The sequence below is a fragment of the Sebastes umbrosus genome, chromosome 11, assembly GCF_015220745.1.
Source record: "Sebastes umbrosus isolate fSebUmb1 chromosome 11, fSebUmb1.pri, whole genome shotgun sequence".
NCBI lineage: Eukaryota > Metazoa > Chordata > Actinopteri > Perciformes > Sebastidae > Sebastes > Sebastes umbrosus.
The window spans coordinates 1837492-1855523 of record NC_051279.1 but is presented as its reverse complement, the minus strand read 5'-3'; the positions used below and the strand labels follow the sequence as shown (position 1 = coordinate 1855523).

Sequence of the window (18032 nt, the reverse complement as noted above, 5' to 3'; positions counted from 1 at the left end):
AACCTCTATCTTGTCTACCACTGCCCACATTGTGTTTCTGATCCACAGTGTGAATTACAATAACATCTCAGGAGTGACAACAGGCTGTTATGATACAACATCAGAAGTGGACAGTTTATTCCCTCGGCGTGTCAGGGATGTGTAGCACATCATAGTCACGGCGTAATCCACTTCGACTGTGGAGCAAAAATGACAAAAGCAATGCAAACCGAGTTATTAAAAGGCACTAAATCATTCCACGTTCTTTTGTGTTGTACTCTATCCATCCATCCACTCCCGATACTCAATGATTTGTGTTCAGGGTCACTGGGGACTGGAGCTAATACACAGATAGACTGGTGAGGTGACGGCATTCAAAGGCAGACAGCCAAGTGAAGACCGAGCTACGGATCAATATTGTTTTCGCCTCACTCTGCTGTAGCTGAAGAAGAGTTATGAGATGGAGAGCACCAGACACCTGAAAAGTCTGTCCGGAGATCCAACAGGGGAATCCGAAGGTGTGTCTTTGCTCAGTTTTATGGCATAGCCACTAGGGCTGGAACAATACACTCGTCTTGCGATTCGATACTTGGGGGCTGATTCAATATGTATTGCGATTTTTAAGTATTGTGATTCAATATTACGATTTATTTTGCCATTTTTGTTAATTTGTTTTTAACACTAGACCATGGGGTTGAATCCTACACTTTTAGGAACTTTTACTTTGGTAAAATGTTTGATTTTCAGCATGTATGTAGTCACAGAAGTCCTGAAGTCAAATATATCAGTCACCGTCAGGGATTATTCATAAATCTTTTTCCCAGCAACTCAAAAATCAAAGAATAAAGACATTTCCCTCACAAATTAGTGGTGTTTTTTTTTTAATGTATAAGTGACCTGTAATGTCTCTTATAGCTCTCCAGTCAGCTCCGTTCTCTTTATCCATCCATGGTCAGCTCCATCGGGGCCATTTGAAAGCGTTTAACATACATGTCAGTATATGGGTGCTCTACAGTCGTAGCGTCGGCCCATTTGACCACTGAGACGAGAATCACGCCTGGCTCGACCTCCACGTTACTGCCATACAATAATGTTTCCTGTCCGTGACAGAGTTAGCATGCAGCTTTAGCCGTGATGTCTAGCTCTGCTTTTCCTGTCAATGTGTGAAACCTAAAGTGTTTCCATCCTTTACTGGATGTGTAGTGTTTACCACGCTGGATTTAACATGTGAGGGTGCAGGTCGTATCCACGCAGACCCTCCACTGTTTTCTAGTTTCTAGTTTCGGCTCGCTGTGGTTTGTTTTGGTTGACGGATACAGAACGGATATGACGTCACGTTGCTCAGACTACAACAACAAAAGCAGTAACTTCCTTCGCATACTCTCAAATGAAGCAAATACATTGATTCTGGCATTAAAAAAATCTATTTCAAAATTGGTAATTTTAATCTATATATATATATATATATATATATATATAAAATATAATATATGGCTCCAGTCATGTCTATAATAGCTGGGGTTAGGACTGGGATGACATGAAGGACATTTCACCTTGTAACTATCAATAAGTGAACAAAAGTAGCACAATTAAAACGTACTAATCGTAAATTGTGAAGGGTTATAATCTCAACCCTTACAGTGGTTTTCTCTGCTGTGTCTTATAGAGGACAGGAAACCCAGCAGCCCCGACACAGTGTTGTTTTAGCACATGGTGCTGCCATGCATATAGAGAAATCTCACTCCCCAAATGACTTTGTAAACAAGATGTGAGGGCAGTGCCAGTAACATAATTCCTATAAGGGAAGGAATAAGTGTCAGGAAGCAGTTATTGCATTATTTAGAGTGTCATAAAGAGCCAGGCTATTGATTTGAGAGCAGAAGCGGCTCAGCAGTTATTTCTGTCATCGTCACCCTCATTAAACTGATGTATGACACTTGCTGTTCTCCTTTGTGCCTCTCTTGCTTCTGTTCTCCATCCCTCTTTCACTCACTTTTTTAATGCACTTTGTCCGGCTGGATGTCTATTCAGGAAAATAAAAATGTAAGGAAGACATTTGTTGCCATTAACTGCCATTGAATTGTGTGTTTGGATCATTGGTGAACTATATGTGACCACCTTTCACAATCACTGTTATCCCTTAGCTAGTTTCAACATGTGGTATACGGTATAGTAAGCTCTATTATTAACATGTTGTGACGAGTCGACAGCCATGCTAGCAGCTCTGTAAAGCTCTGTACTGTATGGGCACAATGCTTTGAAATAAATGCTAACATGTTCACATTGACAATGCTAACATGCTTATTAGGGATGCCTGTTTTGAAACATTTCACCGATAACTGACCCTCGTTAACCGATTATTAACTGTTAACTGACAAGATTTGTGCCTTGCATGCAGCAGTTCAGCATATTTGATGAAGATGATGTACTTGCATTATTCTTTTTTTGGGTTGTATCCACACGGACTTATTGTAAGTCACTTTGCATAAAAGCGACATCTAAATAAATCTAATGTAATAAAGATTCCATGAAGACAATGGAGTAGAAGCGCTGCTGGGTCTCTGTGGTAATCACATACAGGTGTATTGGGCTCATTCAGTCGTATGAAGGGCTCATTGCATGGGTGGAATATGGTCTCAAAAAAGTACAAAATGCAAGTCTCCCTAAAAAAAATTATCCAAGGCACACTGTAGTGTTTGAACAAAATTAAAATGCCTTCATTTTACATGGCAATAATTGTTTAAAATGACCAACGCGTTGCAACCAACACAGGTCTTCATCAGGGTCACTGTGAGCATTCAGCAGCAGCTTGCACACCTATATTGTGTTATACTAATCAGTAGAGTGAGAGGGTGGTTCTCCATCAATGAGCAAGCCTATTGGTGGAAAAACAAGGAAATGACTCAATAAGGAGGAGAAAGAGAAAAAAAGGGGAGGGAGAAAAGAAAGGGAAAGGAGGGGAGGGGGATTAAAGGAAGTGAAGGAAAGAGATGAGAGGTATACATAAATGACTAAAATATGATACAATGTGACTACTAAGGCAAGGTGGACCCAATACTGTCTTATGGAGGTCTACACATGATGAGTTCCTCCATATATAACTATTATCTCATCCACACATTGACTACTAAATGACCTTACCCTTCAATAGTTCAATATATTAAAATACAATTGTCTATTATTCCTGAAGTGATATTTCATAAATATTTCTGCTCATGGCTACAAACACGTATTATCTACAAATCACCTTAACTTTTAATAGTTCAATCTATTAACATAACATTTTTATACAGTGTTATTCCTGAAGTGATAATTCACAGAAAAGGAGAAAGTCGATCTCGTCATTGAGGCCGGGGTGTTTTGTTGCTTTTAGTTGTATAATCCAAAAGGTCTCTCGTTGGAGTAGTAGTAGTAGTCTTTTCAGGCGGTCGCCTCCTCTGATGTCCATTTCAACAACTTCTAACACTATGACTTAATGTATAATGTAATAAAGATTACAGTTTGTAGATAGAGAGGGGGCGTCTACTGTGCCACAGACAGATTGGCCAGATCGACCAACAGCTTGACATTAACTTCCTTAAAGCAGTGAACGTTAGGTTTAATTCATAGAATTTAACTGCCCCATCTGTCCTCAGATGGGTTGTAATATTATTTATTTCAAGCAACACAGGTGGAGTCCTTGGAGTTCACCTACATCCAAAGGATTGCCTCTTCCTTTATGGACTTTACATCTACAGTAAGTGTATCTGGCTGGTAGCGGTGGATAATGTTGGCCAGGTTAGATAGGTGAAGACTTTCTACTGCATGCTACCGTATTCTGTGGCTACTAATTTGTTTGCCTCCCTGTGCTTTATATTTTTGTATCCTGTTATTACTTTATTTTCTCCAGTGACTGTTTGTTAGATTTTGAGAGGCAATTCTTCAGTCAACTCCTTTGAGTTTTACGAATAATAAAGCGCTATGTAAAGACCCTGTGTGTGTCACTTTGATATATTTGATATGTTTTTTCTTTAACATTGTTTGCTGTGCCAGAATATAAAATGTGTTTTTTTTTTTAATTTATGTTCATAAACATTGTAACCTGCCCGTTTATGGATATATATTGACATAAACTTTTACTGGTTGGCTCTAAAAACAAAGAAGCATGTTATGACTGTTATGGTTCCTTTCAGTTGACTCTCAGTCAAGGTTTGGGTCAATTTAATTTTTACTTTATACAGTATTATGGATGTACATTCTGCTTGTATTCTGTTAACTCTGAGCATAAATGATTAAAAACTCAAACGTAATTCTGCCATTTATTTTCTTAAACTGTTACCACAACCTGAAGATATACTGCGTGTTCTGTTCGCTGCTCATGTTTGGTCTCTTTCATTAAAGTTTCATTTACTATATTTTTCAACCATGTTTTTAGAAATCATACATTTTCTCTCCGAGGATTTTGTTTGTGTGCGGTCCTTCCTAAATCTTGTACTGCCTCCGTGTTCACCTCACAGGTTGTATATTTGTATCTATTTTCAGTCTCTTTGATTTTCTTTGATCCTGTTTTTATTCTCCACCTTTTGAAGCACACTGCAATTTTAAAAATATACCTTCGTGAGACACTTGTGTCAGTATGAAAGAGTGAATCTCGGTGATTTGAAACAGTCTGAACGTCCCTAACAAACACTTGTTGTTGTTTTTAAATACAGTGAAGGTAGACAGAATATTTTTTTTTAATATAATAACCTTTCAGCATATTGTAATTCAAGTGTTCTGAGAGAAAACTAGACTTCTGCTCCTCCTCATGGCTCTATTTTCAGGCTTTAGAAAATCTAGCCCGTGACGGGAGACTTTGACCAATCACAGGTCATTTCAGAGAGAGAGAGCGTTTCTATTGGCTGTGCTCCAACTGGTGGGCGGTGCTCGGTATTTCCTCAACTGATCTCAACATGGCTGCTGGGTCACAAACTTTCTCATTTTACAGCTAAACAGTACACTACAAGATGATTCTGAAAACGTCTGAGGAGAGAAATAGGCATTACAGTAACAGAATATTGATTCATATTTGATCAGCGCTGCCTAGTTTGACCGTTTGATCTGCGAGTGATTGACAGCTGCTCAGAGACGGCAGACTCCAGATCAGCTCTGATTGGTTGTTTTCCTCCGGTCTGTGAAATCCTGCAGATGCCGTTAGGAGCACCGGAGGACACCGAGGCACATGATTTTTTTTCACATCACCTGTCTCATGTACTACTGTCAGGATATAGCGAACGTTTTGTAAAAAATAACTTTTTTTAATCACATTTGCCCCAATCTCGCCTCCTGCTGCTTTAAAGAGGTCAACTAAACAATAAATACATAAAGATAATATGTGAAAGTTTATGGCTGCACTAATAAATATTTCTATATTGACAAGGGATTAAAGGACAAAGTGTAATGTTTTAGGTGTCACGCATAGTGAAGATCCCACAGTGACTAATCACCCAAGTGTTTTAATTCACCCTCATCAGTCCTGTTTGCAGAACCAACAGGTAGCAACACTGTGATAAGCCTGTTGGACACTACCTGCTCAGCAGCAAACAGCCGACACAGTTAGCTCTGACATAGTGGAGCATTCAGCAGCTCAAGAGACAGATATTTTTTTTTTCTCAGGAGTTGACTGAGACCAAAATAGAGCTAAAAGATAGTGAATATTGAATTCATCACGGGGACACAAACACGACTTGAAATGATTGATAATGTTGCTCCTTAACTGCTGGATGTGTAAATTTCTAACTGTTGCTAACATCAACTTTAGAAGGTGATAAAATGTCCAAAAGGAGATGGATGGGCCCAACAAACACAACGCTTTCATCCTTCATCAGCTGTTCATGTCCCGTGGTCACAAAATTTTGTCTCATTACAAAATATTCCGCTTCAATCCGTATTTTTTTGGCGTTTAGCCTTTCAAAACCAGCAAACACTGCAGTCAAAAACCTTTTCTTCCCTGCCTGACGGACACAAAGGGAGGCACACACCTGTATTAACGGCAGTTTAGTTGCAATCTAGCAGCACCATAAATTACATTTACATATCACCACAATAACACAAAATTATATTTTTTCCCTTTTTTTAAGGTGATGACATCATAAAAAACGAAGACATGCAAAGCTTCATTCTAAAACCTCAATAAAAGCTTTGACGATTTGGAGATATTTTCATGCACGTATCAGACAATAATATGGCGTGCTGTGCGGTTAATTGTATGCCGTGCGTCCTGCTGGCCAATGTGCAGGTGTTGGATGATGGGCTGCTACTGGATGATCTCCGTGCCCAACATCAGTTTCCAACCGGACATCAGGAACTGTAATGTCTGTGAAACTTGGCTAGAGAGGTCCAGGGGTATCTCTTTCCTGTCGTTACCTCAATACGGTAAAAAGCTAAACACTTCCAGTCGAGCTCCTCTTATTAAAATAAAGCAAAAAAAGTCATCCGTCTCTGTTTACTGTGTGGGTTATGTGACTCATCCTGTATTTTCTCTCCATCTGTCCACTTTGTGTTGCTACTGTGGATGGTGACGCCCTTAAAGAAAACTGACGGAGGCTGTTTATCACTGTTAAAAATGATTTTAGGGGAAAAGGCTATAAAATACTTCAAATATTACAATATTTATCTGTGCCAATGTGCATTTTATAGAAGTGGGCAAGTTGGTTTGCACTTATATTCCTGATGTGAAAATCAATTAAGTAATGATAAAATGGTTGGGCAGTTATTGCTGTAAAATGGAGGTTGTTTCTGCAGACTCCATAAATGCTTGATGGAGCTGAAGGCGAGTGCGTTAAGTACAAGAACTTGTTGACTTTGCCAGGATTGTGACGGCTCTGCTGGCAGGAAACCCACTCTCTTCTGCTCAACTTAAATAGTGGGCTGTAATATTATTTCCCTCCAGTGGGATGGTGATGACGGTAGCTATTCTCTGTCTCTCTCTCACACACACACACACACACACACACACACACACACACGCACACACACACGCACACACACACACACACACACACGCACACACACACACACACACACACACACACACACACACACACACACACACACACACACACACAGAGTGGTTAGTAATCATGCCTCATCTGCTAAAACAAAGATTTTGGTCTACGTCCATAAACATGAAGAGCTACTAATGTGAGAAAAGAGTAAATAAAGGTTGGCCTAGAAGATTTCTGCTGGAAATAAACAGTACACATTGTATTTTGTATAAATGCGTGCCAGAAAGTAATCAACAACACAGATACCAACCTTATAAACCCTTATATCTGATGTTTTCTTATACAATAAAATGCTACACACTCCGAGAAATAAATCCGTAGAAAAACAGATAATGTCCTGACTGAAAATCACACGGACATTTTCTTCAACTATAAAACGGAAATTTCTGTTGATTTACAGTATATCCTCCGTACTGAGCCAAATAGCAGACCCAACCTTTACATTCTGGAGGGAAAACAGACGCTAACACTAGCATTTGTACGTTACCTATCGGTCTCTGCGGACCACCTGAAGCTAAAACTGGGGCTAACTCTACCTGATGTCCACTGGAGTCTAAAATGTAAGCATTGGCAAAACGGAAATAGACATTAATTGTTGATTTTTTTAACACAGAAGTGTGAGAAGGATTTCTCCACATCTGAAATTTGAAGTTAAAGTTTGCCGTGTATGATGGTCTCTGCCTCTTCCAACCTTCGCGCTAGTGGAGGTTCTTGTTCCCACAATGCAATGCGTATTTAAAAATAAGGATAAAACTCCTGTGAAAAATCAATACAGAAAATTCCTTCATATTAACACGCTACATTGGCCCGTACTTTTACAGACTTTTCTTAGAGTGCATTATAACAGGTCAAAAAACACATGGGGAGAATAACTGAAAACAGATGTAGCCATTGTGTGGCTCCCATTATATTTCAGAAACAAAATAACTAAGACTACAGTCGTGCAATGTGTAACATCAATACTGCAGTAAGTTCAAAATAGACTACGAGTCTACAGTCAGGCTAGCAGCTGTGTTATGCACAGTGGTGCTTTGAGCTAAATGCTGACATCAACATACTAACACAGCGAGCATGACAATGATGATCTAAGTTTAGCATATTGGCAAGCTAACATTTCTTAATTAGTACTACAAAACACACAGCTGAGGCTGGTGGGGATGTCATTCGTTTTGCCGGTATTTTATCGTTAACCAAAGTTTTGGAAAAACTGTAATTTTGGGCTGATGGTGCTAGCTTGCTCCTCCATCTTCACACGCTGGTCTCTTTTTGCTGGAGCAGTTCATGTCTCTGAAATGTGAAATTTACTTGTAAAAATATATAAATACCCGTAATTATTAGCACTTTGACTTCACAATATAGTTGTTCTCATTTATATACTTTTCTGTTTCTGTTGTAAGATAACGGAACAAATATGGAATTTGATCACAACAATACGATATGTTGACCAGCTGTCGTTACCAAGCTGCTGAGCTGGAGATAAAGTCATCATTTCACTATCACAACATCGACAGACACAATAAAACCAAAATACAGGCTGATCACAGGGACTCTGCTGTGAGATCAGCCACACTGACATTTAAAATGAGTGACAGAGAAAGATAAGAGCAACAAAAGGTTATTCAGGTACAGCCAGAAAGCATCTGATACCATCATAATGACCTGCAAATGTGTATTCATGTTTGTAAAAAACTAAAAAATGTCAGCAAAGCAACTATAAACTTGAATATGACACAACTGTGAGGGAGACAGAGCTATCAATACTGCGTGGCTAAAGGCGTGTCCACACCGGGATTGTGTGCGATCAGCAGCGCGTGGCGGCTGTGGAACCTGTTGTTCTTTATTTCGGCGTCCATGTTAGCAGGTTAGAGCAGCCACACAGCTGCGCGTGCCCGCGTCTCTTCTAGAGATTCAAGGTCTTGACTATTTTTACGCGAGCTGTGCGCGGTTCACAGCAACAACAGACAGTGAAAGTGATCTTATGACTGTATATTAACATCATATCAGCAACATTACTACACTTTCAATGTCTATATCCGTAGAATATGTCACGGACAGAATTCCTTCATTTGTTAACACAAGGCTTTTATTCTGAAATATTTGCAGGACAGTGTGGTAGAACATGCAGTGACTTGCATGGCTCCATAAATGAATAACGTACGGGGTTTTAATAGTGGATTATTACTGTTATTTACAAATTACCACAAGTTTCTTAACCTTATTCTGTCTAAAATAAATATAAATGACATTTATAATGAAATTAAATGGCCATAATGAAAGGCAAACTCTATGTAGAAAGAAAGGGCTGACAGCAGCAGAAACGCAGCTGGTGTGAACACCCAACGCGTGAATCACGTAGCAGTTCAGCAAGGCAGTGGGTGTGGATACGCCGTAAAACGGCACTGGCTCTCTGGTAATTTTTCCAAATTATCTGGGATTCAATTCCAGATTGAAGGACCTCAGTGATTCAAGTTTTTGAGGATGCAGACTGATGACTAGTGCAATCAGGTTTAGCCTATATTATTTGTCCTCGGTGCTAAAATCTAGCATGTATCTCATTTAGCAAATTCTGTGTATTTTTAGTTTTTTTAAATGGAATCTTTTTAAAATATGTTTCCTTTGTTCAAGTTGTTGTGTTGTTGAATTTGCAAATTACCTGTGTAAACATTTCTGTCTAAATAAAGTGGTGAAAGTATGTGAATGTTTATTAAATTTTACCACTTCTGATAATTTAAGTTGCAAATTTAGTTCAACCTATAGGTTAGGAACATAGAGTTTATGGTGTCACTTGATATGAAGACAGTTAAACCGTATTTCTAAGGCTGATGCAAGCTACAATGCATTTATCAAAATGTATTTTTGATAAACTATGAATTAAACAAGTTTGATCTAGATCCTCATTTCCCTACTTAATTTGAAGATGCTCCATGCTCTTTGGAAATAGAAGACAAATGAAGCTCAAATTCACAGTTATTTGGACAAAAAGAAATACACAGCCTACCCACGTCTGCAGTCATTAGTTTGTCTGCACTGTGGCGCTGCTTTGTTACAGCACAGGTGAACATCAATAAAGCTTTCTTTGGACATGTGTAAACAGAACCACAGCCAGTAGTGGACTTCACAATGGCCCGGTTCTTTTTTTAGCACTGAGACTGTCTTGCTGTGGTAACTGGTAGTGTCTAGCCACTTGAGCGTCGACTGCCAAATGCTGAGCCTCAACATGGGCCGGTCGCCCCGGGAGCATCGATTCAGCCTGCTGTTTCATGAATAGAATGCCTTGTTCTATCGCATTTCCATTTTTCCTCCCTCCAGAGGAAAATAGGTGACAATCAATTCTTTATGCAAGTAGAGACATCTTGTATTGAACGTCAAGTAAGAGAAAAACACAGTGTGTGTCGAGAGAGCTTTTCCAGCCATGATAATAACAGGCTAAAGTTAGTTTGTTGGTCCCTCAGTGTTATATGGCAGCTTTGTTAAACTTGCAGGAATATAAAGGAGGGCAAACTCACCAATTTCAAAATAAAATAAACTAAACTCTCTTCAGATTTATGTTTAAGAAAATGTACCATTTTTTTGGAATGAATTCAAGCTGATCTTAAGGCCAGAGGTTAAACATCTGTCATCTAATCTTCTTGATTGGTTCTGATTCAGAATGAGAAATCCAACCAGGTTACCAGAGAGTTGGAGGTGTGGCAAATATCAGCTCTACAGATTGACAAACTACTATTTTTGTCCAGTTCTAGCACCAGCATTATTAATATGGAACTGTTAATGTCAGATGTGTAGGACAGGGGTTGAAGCGCTGTATTGTGGATGACTGCTCTTACCACAGTGGCCGGTCTCATTTTCTCGCTGAAACAGCAATGATGATGATGAGGATGGTGAGGACGATGGCTCCGGCCACCAGGAGGTAGCACTTCCTCTTCCTCAGCTGCCTCTGTGGGGAGAAAGGATTCAGTAGGTAGGTGGAGTTCAAGCATTAGATGGTACCCTATTGGATACTATCTGCTGTGTAACACAAGGCGAGTCATCTCAAAGGAAAACAGTGATGCTGCTAAAGATCTCTGCGTGGTTTTGATGATTTGTCAGTTCACAAGAGCGAAAAATCTTCAGCTCTAAACCCAAATATTTGCATTAGCGGCCCTGCAAATGTCAAGTTCCAGTTTAATAACCACAGAACCACAACACCCCCACTTGCCCTATGTTTTGTTGTTTTTGAGCTAATTTAATGCGACCCCGCAGCACACCTTTACATGCACTCACAACGTGCATGAACAAAAACAAGAACAAAGAAGGGCAGACATCTTGAAAGGGAACACGAGAGAATGAGGAGAGGGGCATTTCAACCGGATAAGATTAATACAATTGTAGAGGAGCTAGGAGATTCAAGGTCACGCTGACAAATACAGATAAAATGCAGCAGCGACTGAATGGGATGACTGTCCAGGGGTGGCCTGCACTTCCCTCCATCAAAATGCTGTGCAGTCATCCCTGTGATGGCTCTGCTGCACATTATTCTTGTCTGTGTGATGGCACCCTTACTGCCTGAGAGGAGGACAAAGAGGAAGGGAGGCGAGAGACTGGCAGATGTAAATCACCCGAATGAAATAATGTGCTTCTCTTGAATGTACCTATTCAGCCCCATGTAGGGAGATCAATTCATTAGCTTGTTTAGGGGTTTGTGTCATTGCTTAACTTCAAAAGTTAAAATTAAAAAAAAAAAAAAAACTGGGACAAAATGATCACCTCATTAGTAAACTTATCATCCTCTGAGTGGGTAAAAACACTCATTAATCTAAGAGCATCTATAGTTAGCTACTGTTCAAAAACACTTATTGTGAGAATATGCTCGAGATGGGTTTTAGTCTTAAAATCCATAATCCATAATCTACGACGCGTCTCCCATGACTACAGAGAGACTGGTTGGATTGTTGCAATCACAATTTACTTTATACACTGCACATTTTTTGCTTTTGTATAAATTTATAGGGGCTTGTAACTAGATTTGCAGAATATTGTATATACAAATATATATATATATATATATATATTACTTATTAATGTTATATTCCATTTCTGCCATGATATCCCCTTAATTGTTACACACTTGTCCTTTAAAAGTTGTAATAACGCATGTTTTTGAATTTACAAGTTGTACATTAAATATATTGTACATGTTTTTTTTTTTTAATTGTTTTAGTATTTGACAACTTTCTTCACGTTTCCCTGCAGGAAAGTATGTCAGAATTTTTTACTTTATAAGTTGCACCTGTACATGTTTTTTTTTTTTTCTTTATAAGTTGCACCTGTACATGTTTTTTTTTTTTCTTTATAAGTTGCACCTGTACATGTTTTTTTACTTTATAAGCTGCATATGTGCGTGAATTGTTTGATTTTTATTACTTTATAAGTTGTACAAAAATCTAATTTATATGCCAGGGATGCGGCAATTTGTCTGATTGTATTCTAATTCTTAATAAAAAAGCAATTATTCATTGGTTATTCATCATTCTGTGTTTAGAAATTGGTTTGTTTTCATGTTAATGAAACGCGTAAGCAAGATGGCAGTGAGAGGTGCTCAAACAGCCTACACAGCATCCGTCATAATCTACACAGAACATGAAACTCAGAAACATATAAAAACCACACAATTTCATAGTCACTCTCATGCAATAAGTTATTTTCATTTAAAGTGCATAACGGTTCATATTTTCTGTTTCATTTCTAATACTGCCTGTGGTCAAATTTAGATTTCAAATGCTTCAAACATTTCCTCCACACAGCACATGAGCTTTATTCATCCATGTCAATTATGTGCCATGTCTGAAAAAAGTGTTGACTGTGTTACGCAAAAATATGAAAGTAAATAGAGTGAAGAGTTGGGGTTAGGGAATATTTCTATTGCCTTGTCTCCTCAGGCGGTGACGCTGTGTTGGAGCACAGAATCTATGTTGTTTTGAAATGCTTTTTTCTCCCGTTTTTTTTTTTTCTCCAGCCTGTTTTCTGCTACAAAGGCAACGAGAGCAGCGGCGTTAGACCAGAGCCGAGGCTGGAGTCTTTAAATCCTGACGCGCTTCAAAGCACGGAGAGAGCAATTCATCTTCTTATCTGAGACTCAAAACAGGCTTTCTGTGTGGAAGAGAGAGGGAGAGAGGGAGAGGGGGAGAAAAAAAATGCTGTCGAGTAATTTTCCGTTTAAACGTTCCACTCCACAACAATTTGCATAAGCAGCCCTGCGTCTGTGATAAGAAGATTGGTAATTTTCAAAGGCTCTGTGGGGATTGAGAATTAAAAGCCTTTCTCCGCTATCTCCCCTCTTGCAGCTGGCCACCGCAGATTCCCCAGCTTCTCTCACGCGTTTCCTCCTAAACTATGCCTTATAAACTTTCTCTGCCATCCTCTCCTTCCCTCTGCTCGCTCTGACAGTGCTGAGTCGCTCCCTCCCTCTCTCTTCCAAAACACTCTTTCCCTTCTTTTTCTATCCCTCCCGCTCGCTCATCCCGGCACTGCTGTTATTTGGGGGAGAACAAGGAAATAAATAAGGTAGAGGGGGAACAAAAAAGGGCTTAGTATAACAAAGGAAGTGTTGCAGTATTTTGAAACCAGAATTTTCCAGATTGCAGGGCAGGCGGAGAGGCGGGACAGAGAGACTCGCAGAGGGAGAGACAGAGGAGGATAGAGGAGGGGATGCTCTTATCACCAGTGACTTAATCTGCCAGAGAACGGTGTCCTCAGTGCTTCACTTCAGGGCCTATGGGTGCTGCAAGCCCTCAGGGAGAAGACAGCACCTTCTTCATTCACTTCTAATATCTAATATAAGGAGAATAGTTCATATTTAAGCTGGGTTACACTCACTATGGGTTTTTAAAGATATCGGATATTTTACATATTAGGTTTCGTAAAGTTATTGCCGGTATATTAAATCATGATGTTGATGGCAAAGAATCCTCTTAAAGCTTCAGTAGGCAACACGTTTTTGGCATCATTGGGCAAAAAATCCCATAATAACCTTTCAGCATATTGTAATTCAAGTGTTCTGAGAGAAAACTAGACTTCTGCTCCTCCTCATGGCTCTGTTTTCAGGATCTAAAAGATCTAGCCTGTGACGGGGGACTTTGACCAATCACAGGTCATTTCAGAGAGAGAGCGTTCCTATTGGCTGAGCTCCGGCTGCTGGGCGGTGCTTGGTATTTCCTCAACTGATCTCAACAGGTCACAAACTTTCTCATTTTACAGCTAAACCGTGCACTACAAGATGATTCTGAAAACATCTGAGGAGAGAAATATATATATACATATATATATACATATATATATATATATATGTATATATATAATATATAACAGTAACAGAATATTGATTCATATTTGATCAGCGCTGCCTAGTTCGATCGTAAGTATATGCATTTCCTTAAGAAAAACATTCTCCGCGAGCAAATTTGACAGCCATCTGGAAAAATGGTCGCCATATTGCAGTCAAAAATTGTTAAAACTATCAAAATTAGATCCAGCGTGCCAGAAAACATATAATTTGACACCAAGATCACTCAAATTCATCAAGTAGATGAATTTCCATGAGATAAATCATAATGCCAAATTTGGTGCTTTTATCACTATTTGCACGATTTGATTGAAAATGAATGTTATCCGCTCCACTATAATATATATATATATATATATATATATATATATATATATATATATATATGTTTAATGTGTTTAGAAACAAATCTCTGAGACTTTAAGCTGGACTAACTAGTGCTGCCATTTTTGGGAAGAATGCACCAACTATTAACTGTTTGGAATATTAGGGACTTCAATGCCCTGAAATCTTTGAGGTCAGGAAAATATTAACCATCAGTCTGATTATTATACAAAAAGATGCTGAAAAAAAGAAAAAAAGGTTCTGGAAAGGAGCTTTGTCTTTGTTGTTCAGACACTTTGAGGTTCAGCTTTAAGTTATTATTTCCTATGTGGAGAATAATTCCCCATAATGACCAAATCAAAATGTTTGGTAAAATAGGGTGCATTTCTAGACATCCATAGTTTAGAGGGACAGCATGGTCTTCTCGGGTGCAGTGTCAGTTTTGTACATAGAAGTCTTGCTTTTAACAGCTTTCTCACACGTTCATATGAAGGTCAGCGGTGCTGGTCGAGAGCGAGGAAGAGACAGAGAAAGGAGGAGGTAGAGAAGAGAGGGCATTATCGGTTCGTTCACCTTTCTATTTTTCAATATGTCTAAAGCCCTCTGAGTCTTTTAACAACCATACACCATTTAAAAAACATTTATCTATCCGAGAGAGAATGCAGCAAAGCGGCGTTATAACCGTTAAAGCTGATAGGACGGCCATACAAACCAACTATCTATCTCCTATCTGCCTCCCTCACATGGAAGACAGACTCGCTGTGTCTCTGGGAGAAAAACTACTTACCGTGTGTGACATGAGAAATACCCTCATAATACTACAATAATGCAATGCAATGATAATGGCCATAATATTATTTTCCCTTTATCGCATCTGGTCGGGAAAATTGGAAGTCCATAAAATAAATAATGTTTACAGCGGAACTGCCTCACTTGTAATCGGCTTATGTGCAATTTACATAAAACTCAGAGTCCCATGCAGTCACCCTGATTATGATATTTAAGAAGAGCAGCAAATAAACACAGACTTCACGGCCAATCCTGGCATCCTGGGAGGAAGCCCAGCGACAACCATTGTCAACAATGGAACAAAAAGTCACACTAGCATCAGCATATTTGGGCTTTTATTAAAGACTGATTGGCCTTTTGTTAAAAAAAATAGCCAGTCATGTCGTCTACCTCTGACATGGTTGACACTCTCTGACCTCCACAACGTACTGTACAGAAAACTGGTGAACTCAGACTGAACAGGTCATGCCAGACCCTGCTGACTTACAAACCAACGCAACATTAGCCATGATTCCACACTGCATACATGGCCTTCAAATAAAATACGTACACAAACAACATAACATAAGTAGGGAAAACACATCACAAACATCACTAACGTAACTTCAGAATAACTCAACAACACTTTGGGACACAAACAGCGGTGTTCTGGTTGAAAGTCCTGTATTTGTTGGACCCATCCACCTCCCCTCCCTCACACCATAATCAGTCTCTCACTTATTATTCTACGTCACTAGCTCTGCAACACAGCCGCACAGCAGTGCATGACAGTCACAACATTTAATGAATTAGATTTGTGTACATAGACAGGAATTTCCCCTTTTTTTTCGTGATGCTCAGCACGACTTTCAACAACATACTTTTTGTGCATCTTCCTACAAATGTCAAGTAACACATGACACAAGTGTCAATTTCTGCTCCAGTCTCAAATACCGCCGCTTGGTCTGTGCCCCTCGGCATCGGAGACGACACACGGAGTACCCCTCTTGCTTTACTTTTGGACGGACCGGGGACGGCGTGTCAATATACGCTCGTTACATGCATAGTGTCCTTTCAAAATAAACTTCAGTTTTCACAGGAAGTTGAGTTTAGGCAACACAACCACTTGGATGTCAAAGCCAGAATTGGAAAAGCAAGGACAACATTCAACATCTTAAACAAAATCTAGAAAACAAAAAACCTCTGTCTCTACCTCTAACCTATCACTCAAGACAAAACTACAAATCTTTAATTCAAATGTCAAATCCATTCTACTCTACGGATGCGAAACATGGAAGACAACCACCAACATACTGAACAAATTACAGACATTCATCAATTGCTGCCTCCGACACCTCCTGGGAATCTACTGGCCCAACATCTCAAAGCAGGAAACAATAGAAATTCAAATCAAGAGGAGAAAATGGAAGTGGATAGGTCAAAATACATCGATCTCAAAGCAGGCTCTAACATGGAACCCACAAGGAGAACCACCTGGAGAAGAACCACAGAACAGGAGATGAAGAAGGAAGGGCTGTCATGGCAACTAGATCGGAGGGCATAAGACCGGAGAAAATGGAGGGGTTTCATCGATGGCCTATGTTCCTTAGGGAATTTAAAGGCCTAAGTAAGTAAGTAAGTAAGAACACAATCACTTAGGATGGTTAGGGAACAGTCGTGGTTGACCTTAACTTCACAGACTAGCGACTCACGGGACTGACGATACCGACCAGTACAAAATAAGTCGACGTTTCACATGGGACACAAACAGCGGCCTCCTGGTTGGAAGTCTTGTGTTTGTTTGTCCCATCCATCTCCCCGCCCACCTGCCCCGAACGGACTCTGTTAGTTGAAAGCCCGGTTCGTCACATACTGTCGCGAAAGGGTGCCTTCGTGCGTCCGGTACCGAGGGGCACTTAACCAATCTATGACACTATATGACTAGTTGGAAGTTTGACCCGGGTTGCCTGTCCAGCTGCAGCAACCTCATCCCGCTTGCTGCCATTTTTGTGGCCATTTTCTGTCTAATCCCGCCTACAAAACTCTGATTGGTCAATTGTTTCTCCAACATATGGAAATAGACCACAGCACTGGATCACTGAACAAATAGGAGATGTGAGCAGCGATTCAGACATCTGGTATCAAATAGTTGCCAGAATGCAAACATAATGGGAACAGACGAACAAAAAGACTGGATCTCAATTAAATGACAATATTGTAAAGGACCTTCTGTTCCAACCATACACAATTCAAATTCAAATCTTCAGTCCTGCTGGTCCTGTGTAACGTGCACTAATGGTCAAATAAAGATTGTTGGGCATATTAATGGTCAAGTATTGGCTATTGTTAATTTCCTTTGAGAATATCATTATAAATCAAGGACCCTGAAGAAAACAAGCTTTTACAAAATTAATGAGGTTGTAGAGTAACACATAGAACTGCCTCACCTCTGATTGACTACTTCAGATGTGATTGTTTAAAGACACAACAAAGCCATTTATTGCGATGTGATTCATCCATTCACACTCTTAGATGCTACAATGAAGACAGATTGAAGCTGTTTTGACTCACAAAGCCATCTTCATTGCTGCTCTTGAGGGTTAACCTTGAGCAGGAGA

General features: G+C 39.6%; 1 protein-coding gene across 3 annotated transcripts in view; it reads right to left on the bottom strand.

Moving 5' to 3' along the window:
• The window catches only part of tsnare1 (T-SNARE Domain Containing 1), a 153342-nt gene that overhangs the window by 14826 nt on the left and 120484 nt on the right, over positions 1–18032 (bottom strand). The window contains exons 11-12 of one of the 3 annotated variants that reach the window (XM_037785347.1): positions 10829–10938; positions 157–176 (exon numbers count right to left, since the gene is read on the bottom strand). In XM_037785347.1, the coding sequence (XP_037641275.1) occupies positions 10843–10938 (96 nt within the window). In that variant the 3' untranslated portion in view covers positions 157–176; positions 10829–10842. Of the gene's footprint in view, positions 1–156; positions 177–7873; positions 8292–10828; positions 10939–18032 lie in introns of those variants that run through there. The other 2 variants (XM_037785346.1, XM_037785345.1) reach the window with 2 other exon arrangements.